General features: G+C 30.3%; 1 protein-coding gene across 4 annotated transcripts in view; it reads left to right on the top strand.

The window, feature by feature from the left end:
- Positions 1–223: 223 nt before the first annotated feature.
- The window catches only part of LOC130900840 (uncharacterized), a 41,549-nt gene continuing 22,774 nt past the window's right edge, over positions 224–18,998 (top strand). The window contains exons 1-2 of one of the 4 annotated variants that reach the window (XM_057811741.1): positions 224–1,026; positions 4,537–4,563. In XM_057811741.1, coding sequence (XP_057667724.1) covers positions 643–1,026; positions 4,537–4,563 — 411 coding nt within the window. In that variant the 5' untranslated portion in view covers positions 224–642. Of the gene's footprint in view, positions 1,027–2,178; positions 3,025–4,536; positions 4,564–7,788; positions 8,542–18,998 lie in introns of those variants that run through there. The other 3 variants (XM_057811740.1, XM_057811742.1, XM_057811743.1) reach the window with 3 other exon arrangements.

The raw sequence follows: 18,998 nt of genomic DNA, 5'->3' as shown, positions 1-18,998 counted from the left end.
TAAAATTTATTACTATTAAAATCAAGTAATTGTATCAGAAATTTTTGTGTTAGTTATTTTATCTTTCACTAGTAATTAATTATTTATCTTTTTTTACTAATTACGGTTTCTGGTTGATTTGAATGTAATTTTATTCTAACAACTGAAAAACACATTGAAACGTGGCAACAACGAAAAACATCTGTCATATATTTGTAAGGACCACGGTCTGCATGTAAGACCGTGGTGGACTGATATAGGCAACTATTATTACACAACGTGTGTAAATTGAATTTCAACTAAATTGAATTAAAAAAAAAAACAATTGAAAACTTCGTTGTATTAATAAACTAACTTTTTAAATAAATTCTTGCGTAAATTTTCACAATTTTAACTATATATTCACTGAATGTGTCCAAGTATCTTGAGTTCTATATCTAGTAGAAAAGGCGATAATGACGTTTACAATGACAATGTTCAAATTGACATTTCACGACCTCGGTGTTTAGCAGATTAACAACCTTGTCTTGAATTAATTTATCAAAATAATCATAAAATATCTTTGATAAGAGCTGATTATAAACTGCACATGAAATTATTATCAGTATACATATACAAAGCAGAAAAACCAACATTTAATATCAGTGACTATGCTGCGTGAACATGTCGGTACCGCGTCGGTCATCGAGTTTACATTGCAAGAACAAAATAAAACATGAATATCCTGTCAATAATTTCCTATCAACCTCACCAATGTCTGGATATCCAACAAATAGATCTCTCACATCTAATAGTAGACAAACAAGGGAATCGGAATATTACTTTCCTTCTTTGTCCAGAAGAACATCACTGTCTTCAAATTTAATACATGAATTACAGAAGAATACTCGATATAGACAACAAAAAGCGAAATTAGAAGATCGGAAATCCAAATCGGTTGAGTTTTTAGAAATCGCTTCTCGGGAGACAACAACAGATAAACCTAAAAGTTGCAGTAGTTCAAATTCAAGCAAAAGAAAATCTGCATCGCTATCGGATTTTAAAAAAGTAAGTGTTTATATGTTAATTCAAATAATTTACTTCCATACTGTCTAAAAAAATAGTACATGAATTAATAAAAAATGTAAACAAATTGAAATTCTAAAGTAGTATATCTTGATTAGTGGAAATGGAATGTGTTGTAGTGAATATCAATTCAAATATATTAGTATTAAATTAATAATAAATCATGTACTTAATCAACAAAACAAATTTTGGTGTGGATAAATATGCAAAATTAGGTTTATACTTTCAACTTGTAATGTTCTTTCATCAACAATGAGTAAACATCATTATTGTCTCCTTTTGGACTATTTTTAATGGATTTGTTTATGTGGTAATTAGTTTTGTGATAATCATGTTGTATATTAGTTGGGTCATAAATATTTGCATACTACATTCCAATAAGGCTGTTTTTGAAATAATATATGACTAACTATAAACAAATATAGGAAACATCTCAAAGTTTGGTTAGGGACGTTTTTATTTGGATTCTTTGCAATATATAATTATTGCTTTGTAAATTCATTGACTGAATTAATCAGTAAGACATTGGTAAATTAAAAACAATAATTGTTATCTACATTAAAACATTTTGTTTTTATCAGTAATATAACATGATGCTCATTAACCTTTTTCTGCTTCATTTGTGTTCCAATTTATTATGTTCAGTATTTTTGAAAATAGATTTGAACAATCACTGAAAAAAGTGACAAGCAATTATAACAATATTGACAAAATAGTCGATGGATATCTCATTTTTCATAGGGATGTAATTCAATATTTGTCGCGGAATTAGACGGAGATAATTGTTTTCTCCTTTGAAAAACGACAAAAAATTCGAATTATTAAAATGAGGTGCCTTTTTAAGATATGGTAATTTCGTTATTAATAAACGTAAATTTCATGTAATTTTGGTGACAGTATATGTATTCATATTCTAAATGACTCATACTGTTATTTCCAAAGCGTTCCAGGTGAAGTGGTTTACAGTTGTCGCTTTATAATGTTTTGGTTAGGTTATGTAGGTTATTTTGTAGACACCCTGTATATGAATAAAGACATAATGATTCATAGTAATGATATACTATACAAACTGTATAAATTCTTGATATACGGTAATTTTATCAGTGATAACAAGATAAGGAAACGAAAAAATATGTTTGTTGCAATGAAACTTAAGTTTTTATGTGGTTTTATAGTTGATTTGTGTTATCGGAATAATAAATTGTGTTTGGGAAAATGGAGTTTTTTTTTGGCAGAAAAATGATGTTTAAAGATGTATATAATAAAACTAGTGACAAAAATTTGGAAGGATTAAAGTCAAGTACATCACGTCCTAAAGGAAGTAATAGAAAAATGAATTTAAACATCAGATCGGTTTGGTACGACGATGGAGATAGAATTTCTGAGAATCCTTGTTTACGAAAAGCCGCAAGTTTAGACAGTTTACTCACTGATAAATCAACTAAAACAAAAATAACGAAGGATATGATTTCGGCACCTTTCTATTTAAGGAAGTTTGACGAACGTAATGATATAAAAACTATTGATTCTTTTGGTATCCTTGAGGAAACAGAAGCGTCCAATTCCACGAGCAGTGATTGTGAAAGTGGCGACAGTGATAGTGTTTCCAGTTCAATTATTGATAATGAAAATCGAATGTTTAATATCAACGATGATATACCTAGTCCAATAGACGAAAATATTATAAGACAAAAATATGAGTTTGTACCTGATAAAACTAGAAGGAAAAATATTTTACATTTAACGGAAATATTAATCAACAACGATATTTCTAATATTGAAGACATTTCTGGCGATGATTCCGAAGAAAAACTCGAGTCGCAAATACAAATTATTACAGAATTAACAATAAATGATGATGAAAAAGTTATTACAAATACGCAGGATTTTGAAAATTCAATAAATAAGGAAATTTTAAAGAACCAAAAAGAAGAACCGTCTAATTTATTAAGAATGAAGGGGATGTCGAAATCTTCGGATGTGAGTAAATTTATTCATATAATGAAGGTTATAAATTAGAAAAATGATTGTGAGATTGGTCAAGGTTTCAAGTAATCTAAACTTAAAGGTGCAACAATGATTTCTAAACAAATACTAATTATATCGTAAAAAACAAATATGAAAAATATATATTTTTATTAAGTAATCTTTGATTGAATCAAGATTATAGTATAACAAAAACAATTTTCGGAAACTATAATCGGATCAATCCATTCAAGATCTGAATGTTCGGAAACTACCCTAACTAACGTTCATTGTGATCAATTCTACCCTTGTAGATTGGTAATGGCGATCAGCTGACGGGTTGTTTCATTTCTTTATGGTTTTGTGAATTTGAAAAATTATTTATTTCCCTTGAGTGGCTATTAATTTTCATGAACAGAATCTATTAAACAACTAAATAAATATCGTAGAAGAATTAACGCACGTAAAAAGTAGCATGTTTTAAATTTGAGATTTCCACTAAATCCAAATCTCGTTCTGTGTTAGAATCCGCAATCAGCTGATCGCTGATCTACCCAAATCCTGGTTATAGTTTCCGAAAAGTGGTTTGTGCTTCAACACTATTAGATTTTTATAAAAAAATCATTTTATCACATAATTCACTCAGAAACTAGAAATTAAACACCCAAAAGCGTGAGAAATTTTAAAAATTATTGGTCTATTTACTTATAATCCCTTTGGACGCCATTAAACAGCCAGATCGTAGTATTTAGTATTTATTTATTGTAGGTTATACATTGAATTTTTGAAGTTAAATATATATTTTTGTGAGAATTGATTGGAATTTAGTGCATGAGTGTTTTCAGAATTTTCCTTACTTAAATCGCTAAAAAATTTTAATGGAATGAATAGCGAATCTCAACACTTTTAATTTGGGTGCAATGTAGGAAACACACGTAACATCTTTGTCTGTCATATTGTTGTGGAAAATTATAGATTATATATATGAGTACCATTTGTAATTTGAAGTAAAAGTACATATGAAAATAATGAATGATTTCTGTAATCTTTCAAATCTTGTCATGATGTTTTCCTTTAAAAAGATTCCTGATACTCCAAATCTACTTCTTAGAATCCGTTTCAATACATTAACGCCATTTTGGTACTCGAGTTTTTAAAGACTTTTTTTTAGGTTATATTTATGAAATCATTTATGTTAAAACTTTTTTTACATGACATATTTCTACCCTCTATAATTTTCTAATCAACTCGAATTTAAATTTTATTGATGAAATTGAACGCGTCAATTGAATTCTACATAGTAGAACACGCATTTGAAAAGTTCACTATTAAGTACAAGGCCATAATCAGAAAAAAAGAAGATATAATTAGAGGGAACGATTTTGTTTACGACATGCTAGATATATTTGAATACTATCAAAAATAGTGTATATATTTTTATTTCACGTTATATATATATGTATAACATTTAGTGGTGATTGGAAATATTCAGTGTTTATTATACCAAAATAAATATTCCAATTTCAGGTGCTGTCAAGTTTTAGGGATAGTCAGGTGAGTAAATCTTAAGTATAGACCTGTTTTCATTACATTGGATGAATATAATAAACGAATTAATGAAAATCTGAAAATATACAGAGTATAGATAGAAAATAATAACGAATTATCTATTACCTTCTATTTTTGTACGTTACCAAAGTTACGGTTGTTCATTTTACGTTGATTTTCTCTAAAGTAGAATTTTGTACCTACTCGTGGCGTCAACTGTGTGTTTACTTGGAACTTATCTACCCAGTTAGGAACGAAATTATTGACATAAGTTGAAATTAAATGGTTTATTAATATCATTTATTGATAATAATAAGAAAACTTTAAATCTTGAGTAAACTGATCATTTTGTTACTTATCTTAACAGGGAGGCACTTTATATAATTCCCAATCAACTGACTAGATTAATTTGTGATCCTTACGTTTTTTACATTACAATGTACAATTTAGTAGTTATGAAAATTTATTTACGAATATAAGATTGGTTTAAACAGCGAGTAGGTGATAACATTCCCGCTAGCCAGGGCGGGACGGTTGTAAAGTGTATTGAAATAAACGATCGAGTATATGAGGGTGGTTTCTATTGGGCTTAGAAAATAGAGCGGTGTTCTGTTTCACCCAAAATTATTCGCTTGTATTTTGGCCGATAGCGGGAACGAGCGTTCAGTAGATGTGATTGAGATTTATAATATAGTGTCTCAAAAACAAACAAACCACTATATGTCTTGAGAAACTGATTTTTTCAAAGATAAACCTTAATTTGTTTTCAGAAACTGTCTTTTCAAAAACATTTTGTCATTTGTCTTTACAAACCGTCTTATTAAAAAATAAACAATAATTTGTCTTTAGATACAGTTTTTTTCAAAAATAATCCGTCATTTGTTTTCAGAAACTGTCTTTTCCAAAAAAAACTCGTTATTGGTCTTTAGAAACTGTCTTATTTGAAAATAAACAATAATTTGTCTTCAGGAGTTGTCTTATTAAAAAATAAACAATTATTTGTTTTTAGATACAGTTTTTTCCAAAAATAATCCGTCATTTGTCTTTAGATACAGTTTTTTTTCATAAATAATCCTTCATTTGTTTTCAGAAACTGTCTTCTCCAAAAAAAACTTGTCATTGGTCTTTATAAACTGTCTTATTAAAAAATAAACAATTATTTGTCTTCATATACAGTTTTTTTCAAAAATTACCCGTTATTTGTTTTCAGAAACTGTCTTTTCAAAAACATTTTGTCATTTGTCTTTAGAAACCGTCTTATTTAAAAATAAACAATAATTTGTCTTTAGAAGTTGTTTTAATCAAAAATAAACAAACATTTGTCTTTAGATATAGTTTTTTTCAAAAATAATCCGTCATTTGTGTTCAGAAACTATATTTTTTCAAAAACAACTTGTCATTTGTCTTTAGAAACCGTCTTATTTAAAAATAAACAATAATTTGTCTTTAGAAGTTGTCTCAATCAAAAATAAACAATCATTTGTCTTTAGATACAGTTTTTATCAGAAATAATCCATCATTTGTTTTCAGAAACTGTCTTTTCCAAAAAAAAACTAGTCATTGGCCTTTAGGTAGTTTTTTTCAAAAATAAATCGTTATTTTTTTTTTTCAGAAAGTGTTTTTTCCAAAAAAAAACTCGTTATTGGTGTTTAGAAACTGTCTTATTCGAAAATAAACAATAATTTATTTTCAGAAGTTGTCTTAATCAAAATAAACAATCATTTGTGTTTAGATATAGTTTTTTTCAAAAATAATCCGTCATTTGTTTTTAGAGACTGTCTTCTCCAAAAAAAACTTGTCATTGGTCTTTATAAACTGCCTTATTAAAAAATAAACAATTATTTGTTTTCATATACAGTTTTTTTCAAAAATAATCCGTCATATGTGTTCAGAAACTATATTTTTTCAAAAACAACTTGTCATTTGTCTTTAGAAATCGTCTTATTTAAAAATAAACAATAATTTGTCTTTAGAAGTTGTTTTAATCAAAAATAAACAAACATTTGTCTTTAGATATAGTTTTTTTTCAAAAATAATCCGTCATTTGTGTTCAGAAACTATATTTTTTCAAAAACAACTTGTCATTTGTCTTTAGAAACCGTCTTATTTAAAAATAAACAATAATTTGTCTTTAGAAGTTGTCTCAATCAAAAATAAACAATCATTTGTCTTTAGATACAGTTTTTATCAGAAATAATCCATCATTTGTTTTCAGAAACTGTCTTTTCCAAAAAAAAACTAGTCATTGGCCTTTAGGTAGTTTTTTTCAAAAATAAATCGTTATTTTTTTTTTTCAGAAAGTGTTTTTTCCAAAAAAAAACTCGTTATTGGTGTTTAGAAACTGTCTTATTCGAAAATAAACAATAATTTATTTTCAGAAGTTGTCTTAATCAAAATAAACAATCATTTGTGTTTAGATATAGTTTTTTTCAAAAATAATCCGTCATTTGTTTTTAGAGACTGTCTTCTCCAAAAAAAACTTGTCATTGGTCTTTATAAACTGCCTTATTAAAAAATAAACAATTATTTGTTTTCATATACAGTTTTTTTCAAAAATAATCCGTCATATGTGTTCAGAAACTATATTTTTTCAAAAACAACTTGTCATTTGTCTTTAGAAATCGTCTTATTTAAAAATAAACAATAATTTGTCTTTAGATACAGTTTTTATCAAAAATAATCCGTCATTTGTTTTCAGAAACTGTCTTTTCAAAAACAACTTGTCAACAATAAATTTTATTAACGAAATATGGTTTGATATACACGACGTTTTTAAATATGTGGCTGGACTGATTATTTTAAAAATCTTATCTTAAATATTCCTTGCTTAAGAAAAAGTAATAATAATATGCTGGTAGTAAAGATATTCTTCTACCAAATACTTTTCTTTTAATCGCTAAAAAAATAGTCTTAATCCCAATCCTGCGCTGATTATTATGGAGACATGTCCAGGGCATTCTTTTAAAAATGACTCATTGATCTTAAGCAACTAAGTTTTTTTTTAATATTCAGTAGAGATTCATATAATAATAAATTACATTGCAGTAAATAAATTATACACACGAAACTGATCTGCACTTACCACACTCTACCAAATAAATTTAAATAAGATTCCGAGATACCTAATCAAATATAATGGAAAGTAGAATATTTTCTAATGGGTTAGTGCGGTCCTGTGCGTATTTTAATTGTCAGTATTAATACACATACCATCATAAAACCGAACAGTGGATCTATTGCAACGCACATGTGGGTTTCCATTGAAAAAGTCATCCTCGTAGATCTAGGCCTGCGCTACATAATTAGTCAATTAAATTGGTCAGCGAAAGTAATTCCACTCGCCGTCATCGTGCGCCCAATTGATTCTCTCATTCAGATAATTATTACTATGACTAAAACCCTTTTAAAGTGTTCTTAGTTACTCGAACTCTCCTTATCAATGAGCCTAGTATGTAATCTCAACATTTATGTATCTATGTGTATATATATATAAACACATCGAGTAAAAGCAATATTATTTTAAAGTCAGTGTTTATCGTCGTTTCTTTATTTGTTTGAAATACGGAAAATCGGGGTCTTTTATCAGAAAGGATGTGGCAAAAGTTTTATCTTTGATACTGAGTCAAAATGTGCGACGACGTCAGTGTGAACTGTTGGTTGAAAAGTCTTAGGTGCCAATTGGAATATTACGAGCCCTACGATGACCGTATTTTCTGTTTGACCGATGTTCCCGATATGGAAACATCGGAGGAAGATGCGTACGTGAATTTGTGGGATTGTGAGCGAAATACCGAATCTAATTTACAATTGAAATTCGCGGAAGTGTGTAGATTAAGTGCGATATTCGTCGAAGAAATCGAGGAAATCGAAAGTTTACCGGTGGATATTTTAATCGAAAATAAAATACCTCTCGACGTTATGTTGTGGAAGAATCAGATTCGCGTTAATTATTGCGAAGAAATGCAAAATATATTGGAGACGCAGGTGAGGTTTCAGTGTAAACGCATGCGCTCAGGGCCGGATTAAGATTTATAAGGCCCAGGGTTAAAAATAATGACGGAGCCACCATTAAGGTATACGGAAACATGGAAAAATTAAAAAAATAATATCGTATCCAAAAAATACCTCAAAAAGCACCCCTAGCTTAATCCGGCCCTGCATGCGCTCTTCCAATATTATGATTAATACAAATATTTATTATTTGAAATACTTCTTATTATATCAGTTACGTCATTTTCTAATTATTATTTATCATACATATACAGAGTGTTCAGGGACTTGATAACGTGAGAAAAATGCTGTGACATAAATTTTCTAAATTATACATTCGAACATTATGAATTTTTAATGGATAATTACGTATGTCCATGTAGAGTGTTTTTGACGGAATTAATAATTCTACACTACTATCTGAAGACCAGGGGCGGCTCATGCCCAATAGTTAATCCGTAACTTTTACAGGGACAACCTGAACAATTTAAACACAGCAAAAATGCATTTTTCAATCGATTTTTTTAAAAAAAGTTATTCTTTGTTTAACTCGATAAAATTTACGGTTTTGGAGATATGTAGATTTTTAGATCGTTGTACGTGTTCGCCATAAAGAGACATTCTGAAGAAAATTTTCATAAATTATAATTATCGATTGAAATTACTTACAGTATTAAAATACAAACAAACTATATTCTTATCTATATATTTTATACTTTCGCGGTTCTAGAAAATCGAAAAATCATCCGATTTCGATGATTTTTTTTTAAATCTTCATTTTTACGGCGGATTTATGAAAAAAAAATGGGAAATATATCACCTGGAGATTTCATATAATTTTATGATTTTAAATGTGATCATAAAACGCATTTCTTCGCATATAATCGTTCATAACTTTTTTAAAAAGCATCAAACGCAGTTCATATATTTTTTTTGTTAATTTACTCAAAAAAATTGAAAAATGATTGTTTATTCATTTTTTATCTTAATTAAAAATTTCATATGGTTTTTTGACTTTAAATGTTTTCATAAACTCTAGAAAATCGAAAAATCAACCGATTTTGGTGAATTTTTCAAAGTTAACTTTTAATATTGTACATTTGATTACAACAAGTGATTTAAAGAATGTTTTTGTTCATATAAAAAAGGTACAAATGATTATATGTTGAGAAAATTCAATTTTAAGAGAAATTGTTATTATTTTTAATTGTAAAAACACGATAAATCAGCATTTTTGTATAATTTTTTTTGCATTTGTTCGTTTTTTTGTGTAGATTATGAAAAAAAAATATAACAACTTCATTTGTTTATTTGACAAAAAGTTATGAACAATTATACGTGAACTAGTGTATTTTCATGAACATTTAAACCCCTGAAACCAATATAGGTTTTTATTTTTTTATTCCCATAATTTTTTCGTAAATCCGCCGAAAAAACGAAGATTTTGAAAAAAAATTCATCGAAAACGGACGATTTTCTACATCCAAAAAACGAAGGGACCGCGAAAGTATGAAATTACCATATAATTGATCGTATTTTTTTTATTTGTTGTATTGGATCACGTAAAATATAGGGTGGGTAAAACTTTTGATCGGTAGTGTATATACATAGTACATCTTTTCTCTATAGTCATAGTCAGTAGTAAACCAGTTCTGAATTCACACTGGTAATCGCTTATTGTTTTTTCATCGTTCGATATAATCCTTGAAGTACGAGCGATGTTCAATAAGTTCCATACGCTGTTTATAATAATAATCGTCAAGCTCCTCAAAATATCTATTAACCTTTTCATTTTTTGGAAAATCTTCGACTACCCAGCTATTTTTTTTATGCTTGGGAACAGAAAACAATCCGAGGGGGCTAAATCTGGCAAATAGGGTGCATGAGGTAGCAATTCAAACATTAATTCATTAATTTCGAACATTGCAATTACGGATATGCCATCTCTTGCATTGTTTTGAAGAAACAACACTTTCTTCTTAGCCAAATGCGGTCGTTTTTTGCTTGATTTCTACGCTTAAGGCCCGCCGCAAATTGAACCCAGCTCACGCACAGCACACGCGAGGGCCAGACCCAGCCCATGTCCACGTTTTTTTAATAGTAACGCATATTGAACACAGCCCACGCCCACGATTTGTACCCAAATCCCCATTAGTATACAAGATGATAGCGAGCCAGCAACAAAAAAGAAAAAGAAGTAAAACAAATGAGTATTTGCGAAAAGAGTGAGTTACGGAGAGTTCAAGTAAAGGAAAGGATCTCACAATTTAGATTAATTTTTCAATTTTTGAGTCAAAAGAAAAACTGTTTGGTAATGGATGGTTTATTTAACCCACGACCCACGAAACTGTGTTGCTAGTATAACTCCGGTACCACGCGAACCAAGTTGGGTCGGAGCTGGCCGTGGGATGGGTTCAATATGCGCCACTCCATTTGAAACAACGCTTTAGCTTGATTTCTTCGCTCAAACGTGGCAATTAGTCCGCACAAGACATGATCTTTCCTGCAGATGGAACGGTCTTTGCCTTCTTTGGAGCTGGTTTTCCCTATTCAGTCCAATGTTTTCATTGTTCGCGCATAAATTCTGCCTTATTACTGCGAAACTTACCAAAAACTTGATGGGAACATCTTCACGACGTTGTTTTTTTTTTCATTGTGAACAAACGCGGTACCCATTTTACCCACAGCTTTCTCATATCCAAATTTTCCCACCTTTATCATCTCGTACACATTATTTTACTGTTGATAACCAAGGAGAAGTCTCCCCAGAATAGAAACTAGTTCAGCTTTTATATTGGTTGAGCTAACGCCTTTCAAATACCAAAACATTCACTATTAATCACTTCCAAACAAATACTAAACATCGTAGCGTCTTCAAATTTGAAAGAAGCGCTATATAGATTGAGTACTTTTTAATACAGTGATAACTACCGCCATCTCTAGGTCAGCCAGGTACTTCTGAGACTATCCTCGTACTTTGTTAGCTATAGTTTTCACAATTTATTATGACTGCTGTAGTTTGCATGAAGTAAAAAAATGTTTTTATTGATGAACAACGCAGTATTCAAAATATCAATAAACATCTTGGTACGAGTACGATTTCCGTGTAACGCCTGGATTTGACCGTGCCATTTTGTAAATCGACCCAAAATGTCGAAAATGAGGAATAACATTTTTTGATATCTCGTTTTGTTTTCGAGATATCGATACTTGAAGTTGCAAAAATTTATTTTTATTTATTTATTATAGAAATCAATTATACATAAAAATACTACCTAACCTAACCTAAATAAATAACTTTTGAAAGCATTAAGAACGTACTTTTAATTAAATCTTCAAACTATCATTAAATATTTTTTTTATTTTATAAATACTGAAAAACAACGGACAATTCTTTATAAAAAACATCAAATTATTCATGTATTCATCGTATGTTAAGTTATATTCATCACAGAGTGATGAAAGTTATCAAAATGGCTCATTTTGCTATAAAAATCTGTTTTTTTTTTTCGATATACTCGAGTATCAGAGTAAATAATATAAAAATTAAATAAAAAATCTTTTGTTTATTGAATTACAAGATTGAAGTGATAAAATATTCATTTGAAACGAAGTATTGAACGCCATCTGTTCAATAAAGCGAATTCTAAACTAACGTTTGATTATAAGTATAGATATCTCGAAAACGAAGCGAGATATAGAAAAATTTCATTCTTCATTTTCGATTTATTATGGCCTAATTAAGCCAAAATATTAAATCGCGGCACACGTAAATCGTACTCTCTCCAATGTCTTTGTAAGAATTTTTTCTCCATAATTAAGTAAATATTTCATTTCCACGTACTTTTTAATCATATTCCCCACTACAATCATGTATATCTACCTCCACATTAGTTGCATTCTTGTTCAATAGCTCAGCCCAGTTTCAATTTATTTTGTTTTCTCCATATAAAATCCCCTTTCGATGTGATCTCTAATACTTTTGTATCCTTTTTTGATATCTACAAAGCCAGAAAATAGCAGATGAAAGCCATTCCCACAGAAACCTTTTTATACTACTTATAAAAAAATCATTCACTTTACTTTTGATCGCACCCGGTATATAAATATAAAAAGTTATATTTGTTGTGAACTGTATTAATTTTCTATTGTATGCATAATCTCGGAGACGATGATCTTTCTCTCTATTCGTCTAAAAAAAAAACGATACTGTTTATTAAAAAAAAAATGCAACGTAAGAGATGCCACCTTACTATTATCAGTCAGTGTTTGGGAAACCATTGCGCATGTTCCGCTCGCTACTATTATAGATAGAAATGATTATAAACAATCATAGTACCAACGTGGTCGAAAAAAGACGGCTTCTTGGTGGGTTTCGTGTTATGCTGGTGAATATCCGCAGACTAACAGGTGACATGTGATCTTTCGGACCGTACATTATATCGTGTTACGCATATTTCCTTTTTTTTATTGTTACTCGTATTTCGTTAAAAAGGATGATATCGACTCTGGATCTGGCTGCCCGTGTACCCAAAAATTATTTATTGGAACTCGAGGTGAATTTAATATTCATTTAATAAAATTCGACAAAATCAACATTTATGATTATTTTAATTGTCAATTAAATGATGGATCGTTTAAAAAATATTCTCACCTTGTGTCGAAGCGAAATTTTTTGTAGGTTATAATTTTCATTCATTAATTCACAAGATTCATAAACTTTTTTTTGATACACTATATATTTCGAGAATTTTTTTAATTCATCTATAATACTGTTTATATTTTTTGATGACCTATTTAAAAATTGTAACAATACAATTTGATTTTAACTGCTGGCTTTTGTCCAATTGTCAATTTCAATATACGAGGGCGCTTGGACTTTTACATGTTATTTGTTAAAATACATTTTTTTTGTCCCCAACATCTTCATTGGAAAGGAAATATAGAATTTAAATTATTCGAATTAAAGGCGTTCATCAAACCTATATAGGTAAAAAACTCCTACAAAATCTGGTGAGTAATGACTGCAAGATCCAGCTGTCATTCGGACAAAAATGGCTAAACTGTGATTGGCATAGTCACCTAAAGGCTCAGAACCCATTCTTGGTGTAGCTGAAAGTGTTGCTATCGCGTTTATCAACGGTCTGTTTTCAAGGACAGAGATGAACAGAAACACCTGGCGTGAGATAAGTGGAGGTGCACATAGATGAACCATCTGCTTCTCTTATTAAACAACTACTTCAATTAAAGCCTCACAGAATATAATTTATTGAATGAGCGCATTATCCAGGATAATGTTCCTAAAACTTTTTCTCGTTTTCTCTAATTGGTTTTCCACGTGAAGAATAAGGTTTAATTAACAATCAAAATTCTTTTTTTTACACATTTACCTAACATATATGTATTAAAACTTATCTAACTGTCAGATTTATGTGTAATTTTGACAGATGACGTAAGAAACTTGGTAATAACTAAGATTACAATCACCGTATTTAAACTGTGTTTCTTCAAATCGCCCTCGTACATTACTTTTCTTACGAATCGGAATAATTTCAAACGAACAAAATGTCGAGAATCACAAAACCCTTTGTGTTATGAAAATATAATTGTTTGTGAAATCGAAATATTAATAAAAACATCTATCGTGTCAAATTTATGTGTAATTTTGACAGATGACGTGAGTAACTTTGCGATAACTAACATTACAATCACCGTATTTAAACTGTGTTTCTTCAAATCGCCCTCGTACATTATTTTTCTTACGAATCGGAATAATTTCTAACGAACAAAATGTCGAGAATCACAAAACCCTTTGTGTTATGAAAATATAATTGTTTGTGAAATCGAAATATTAATAAAAACATCTATCGTGTCAAATTTATGTGTAATTTTGACAGATGACGTGAGTAACTTTGCGATAACTAACATTACAATCACCGTATTTAAACTGTGTTTCTTCAAATCGCCCTCGTACATTATTTTTCTTACGAATCGGAATAATTTCTAACGAACAAAATGTCGAGAATCACAAAACCCTTTGTGTTATGAAGATATAATTGTTTGTGAAAGCGAAATATTAATAAAAACATCTATCGTGTCAAATTTATGTGTAATTTTGACAGATGACGTAAGAAACTTTGCGATAACTAACATTACAATCACCGTATTTAAACTGTGTTCTTTCAAATCGCACTCGTACATTCCTTTCGAATAATTTTTCTCGAATTAATTGTTTGAATTATTTTTCTTACGAATCGAAATAATTTCTAAAGAACAAAATGTCGAGAATCGCACAACCCTTTGTGTTATGAAAATATAATTGTTTGTGAAAGCGAAATATGAATAAACAAATTTTGAAATATAGAAAAGTTCGTTGACATTTAAATAATAGAATGTTGAAGCATTTCATTTAAATTAATATTCATATACGAGGGTTATATGAAAACTTTCCTACCTCTTACCCGAAGATGTCAGCTCTTATCAACATTGAGCCATTTCAGAAGCTCGATTTCTGTTTGATAATCGTGTGTAAAGATTTTTCTGAATATGCAGAAGTGTTAAAGAACGGCATGCAACGTAGATCGAGTTCGTCCTTGTGTATCCGTGTCCACTGAATAATTGTGAGTGTTGATATCAATATCAATGAGTTATTCGTTCTGGGTGTAACATATCTAAGGAACATGTGTATTCCAAACGTCATTATGTATATTTATATCAAATTGTATATCGTATTCTATTTTTATTTTTGTACATTTTGTATACGCTGAACAATCATAGATTTTGTTTATTATTTCTAATGAATACACAGACCGGAAACTATATAATGCAAACTTTCATATTGAAATATAATATTAAAAAAATATTTATATTTTTTTTTCTATAGAAACGTGTTTATTATACACGCTATCAGTTATAGTTTTTATCACGAAATTTTTCATTCATAACCGATATATTTAGAAAATGACATGAATAGTAAAGTCCGCCATACTTTTCGATCTACCCACTCGTTCCTCTGGATAGCTCTGTTTTCAAGGTATGTTCAATGTGTTCCTTCCAAGTCCTTGAGGATTTTCCTTGTCTTCTTTTCTAATATATCTATGCTTTCTTCAGACACCTGTCCCATACTTATCACATGTCCGTACCAGTTGTTTAGTCTGTATTTTCTCGAATACACCCCATTTGTTTTTTCGAATATGTTATCCACAATCTTCTTAAGTAATCCATTTCCACAATCCTTTTTGTCCATTCTGATTGAAATACCTCCAAAATATGTGATTTGATTAATTGTATCTACCGCTTCTTCAGATATAGAGAAACGTTGAACAAGAAATCATTGTACTACGACGAATCACTTATCAATTCGATGTTTTGACTGTTCAAAAATGTTTTTGTTTGTACTGATGTGTTAAAGCTTAGACTGATTCGTCTTCTACGTTTGGTTTGGTTTGGTTGTTTTCTCGGGCTCCCCTACGACTTTGAACATTGTCATTTTTGTGTTTAGGTTTATTTTTTCTGACCAAAGCAATGAGTTCAGAATTTGTGTAGCTTTTTTCACTTGTTTTACACTATTTCTTACATCTTCCTAGGTATTCGAATTGTCTACATCGTTTAACACTATTTATTTGAAGTTCTTAAGCGCTTCCTACTTCTGTTTTTGACATATTCGTATTCAAACCCCATTTTGCATATTCATCGTCCAATTTTCTCTCCATCGTTTCCGTCGCGAGCTGTAACAACTTGGACGTCCACGAAAAATATAGTTCTAATCCTCTATCTCAATTCCTATCCTTGCAATTTTAGTTATCCAACTACTCAGAGCTTCCTGAAGGTATATTTTAAATAATATTGATGATAAACTGCACCTTTGTTTCAAGCCTTTCGATTGCTAGATCGATGATACGTTATTTCTTAGTTTAACTACACACCTTTCGACCTTCTGTTCGATGTTCTCTCAACATTGCTCAGGTCAGATTTCGTCAATATATCGCTTGTCCAACGGTACGGTGTCGTAGACCTTTTAGAGATCGACAAATAAGAGGTGAGTGGCTAAATTCCTGCCCGATAAATATTTACAATATTCTAACTGAAGTCCTTTTATTATAATTTTCCAATCTACATGAAAAATTCTATTCGAGGTCAATCACTTTGAATTTAACCCTCCAGAATGGTTAGATACCTTCTACTAACCATTACTTAAAGGTAATTTTTTTGAATTTGAAATTTCGGATCCTGTCTATAACTCCTCAGGGATGCAACTATAGAAGTAAATTGCTTCCAAATCGACATATTATGGTCTTCCGTATACTCGGTTAGGACATCCTGTATTTATAAAAAATACGGTAAAGTACAACGCCTAAGTCATTATACCTTAAAAGCATCCAATCTTCAGCGTAGGCGTTTCCCTTAAATGGTAAAAATAATAATGTGTTGTACAGTTTATTTAATGGATATCCTGGGAATTTCCTTATGCGAATAATCGCGTCGAGATTATAGTGAAGCAGCCAGTAGTTAATTGAATACGTTGAATAGTGACGAAAAGTTATAATCAAGGTTAATTTCCTAGGTATTTCTAAAAAGAATTTCCTTTTGATTGATTTACCTCTTTTCAATTTTCTACTGTTATTGGAATAAACAACCGATCAATATACGAGGATTGTTGTTGTTTGGGCCCTCATCTGAAGTGAAAAAGTCACTGAGAGCTAGATCTGGTAAATACATTTGTTGGTGTATCCATTTTAGCCATACCGAAGTGTGATAAACTAGATTGGTGGCATGAAAAAACATTTTCTTTTCCTCAAATGCGGTCCCTTTCCTCGTCAAGCAGTGATGCGTTGTTTTTTGTTTAACTTTTTGAAGATAGTCAATGAACTTAATCCCAAGGCTATCCAAAAAATTATTAATTTTTCAGTCGATGAAACCGTCTTTGTCTTCTTCGGAGCAGATTCTTCCTTTACAATCCACTGTCTTTACTGTTTTTGAATTTGAGGAGTGTAGTAGTGGATCCAGTTATGAATCGACTCAAAACGCATGCGCTCAAATGTGTGTATAAATCTTGGATGACTATATGCCTATAGCCTCTTTTATGCAATACCATTTAGTGAACGTTTTAGATCAGTGATTTCCACGTGCATATCCACGGGAAGCTGTACAACAGGAGTGTACTCGAATTTCCATAGTTAGATTTGATTTTTTACGAGGAAACCTCCGTTTTAGATGATATCGCTGGTTATCGCAGTTATTGGTAGTCCCCAATTCTTAAGTTGATATAGCCACCTTTAAATTCACATGGCCAAAAGTTTACGATCATAAATTACTATACAGAGCCTTTCTTATTGCCTTTCAAAATCAAATAATTAATGACAGTTCAATTTTTTTCATTTTCTGTCTTGTGTCTTGAATTAAATAAGTTGTGCGCTCCACGAGTTGTTATTTTTCTCGGCCCAAGTGAAACAAATTTATAATTTTTTCAAAACTACTAAGCTTAGTGCTCGTTCAAGCTCTACTATAATAAAAAATAGATCATAGCAGCATGTTAAAACTTGTGAAGCTTGTCGAGACATGTCACTGACGCGTGGATTTTTGCACCTTATATATTAGAGGTCAAAAAGTCGTGAACTACGTATTTATCACAGAAAATAAAATTTTCACGGTCGGAGGTTGCAAATACAATAAACTTAATTCGCCTTTCTCATTTTACTACTATATTATTTATTGAATCAAATATTTTGGATCCCTCTTTGAGGCCCTATAACTCGGAAGGGATGAAATTTGATATAGAGTTAAGTTGCCCCCAAATCGACATATTATTTTGATCTTTCGTATACGGTCAGGACACCCTGTATATTATAGTATAATTACTGACTTGAATTCTCTTCATTTTATACTAACGTTGTGTCGGTCTGTCAGTAACTGTGAGAAGAAACCTACAATAATAGTCATTTAAATCGATAAAAAAGGGATATACTTATTTAGCTGAAAACTGGGGGGGACATACACCCAGTTTATTCTTTTAATATGTTCATTTAAATAACAGGAAGTTTGCCTGCGGTTGCAGGGCAATCAAAACAATTCGTTATTAATCGTTTTATAACGTACGTTGATTTTTTTTTTATTCTAACTAAAAGTTTTTTCAGTATAATTGTCTTTACGGAGATATAAATACGAGGGCTAACCAGAATGTCGTGTGTACTTGACATTTAATAAATGAACGCTGTGTGAAAATCACTTGATTTAAGAACAGGACTATGAGGAGGATGAGGATAGATCGGTCATTAGAAACGAGATTTTTGTTTATCAGCTTCTCCCAAGAAGCCCTAATATTTCTTATATTGCTTGTCTAACTTTAATTTCTCAAAAATTTGATTTTCTGAGACTAACTTTATTAAAAATTGTTTATTCGAATTTCAATTTTTGAAAAATTGGTCGTTCCATTTTCATTTTGTGAAAAATTG

Source organism: Diorhabda carinulata, chromosome X (assembly GCF_026250575.1).
Source record: "Diorhabda carinulata isolate Delta chromosome X, icDioCari1.1, whole genome shotgun sequence".
In the NCBI taxonomy this organism is placed as follows: Eukaryota; Metazoa; Arthropoda; class Insecta; order Coleoptera; family Chrysomelidae; genus Diorhabda; species Diorhabda carinulata.
The sequence above is the reverse complement of the archived record's forward strand: the minus strand, read 5'-3'. Positions and strand labels throughout refer to the sequence as shown.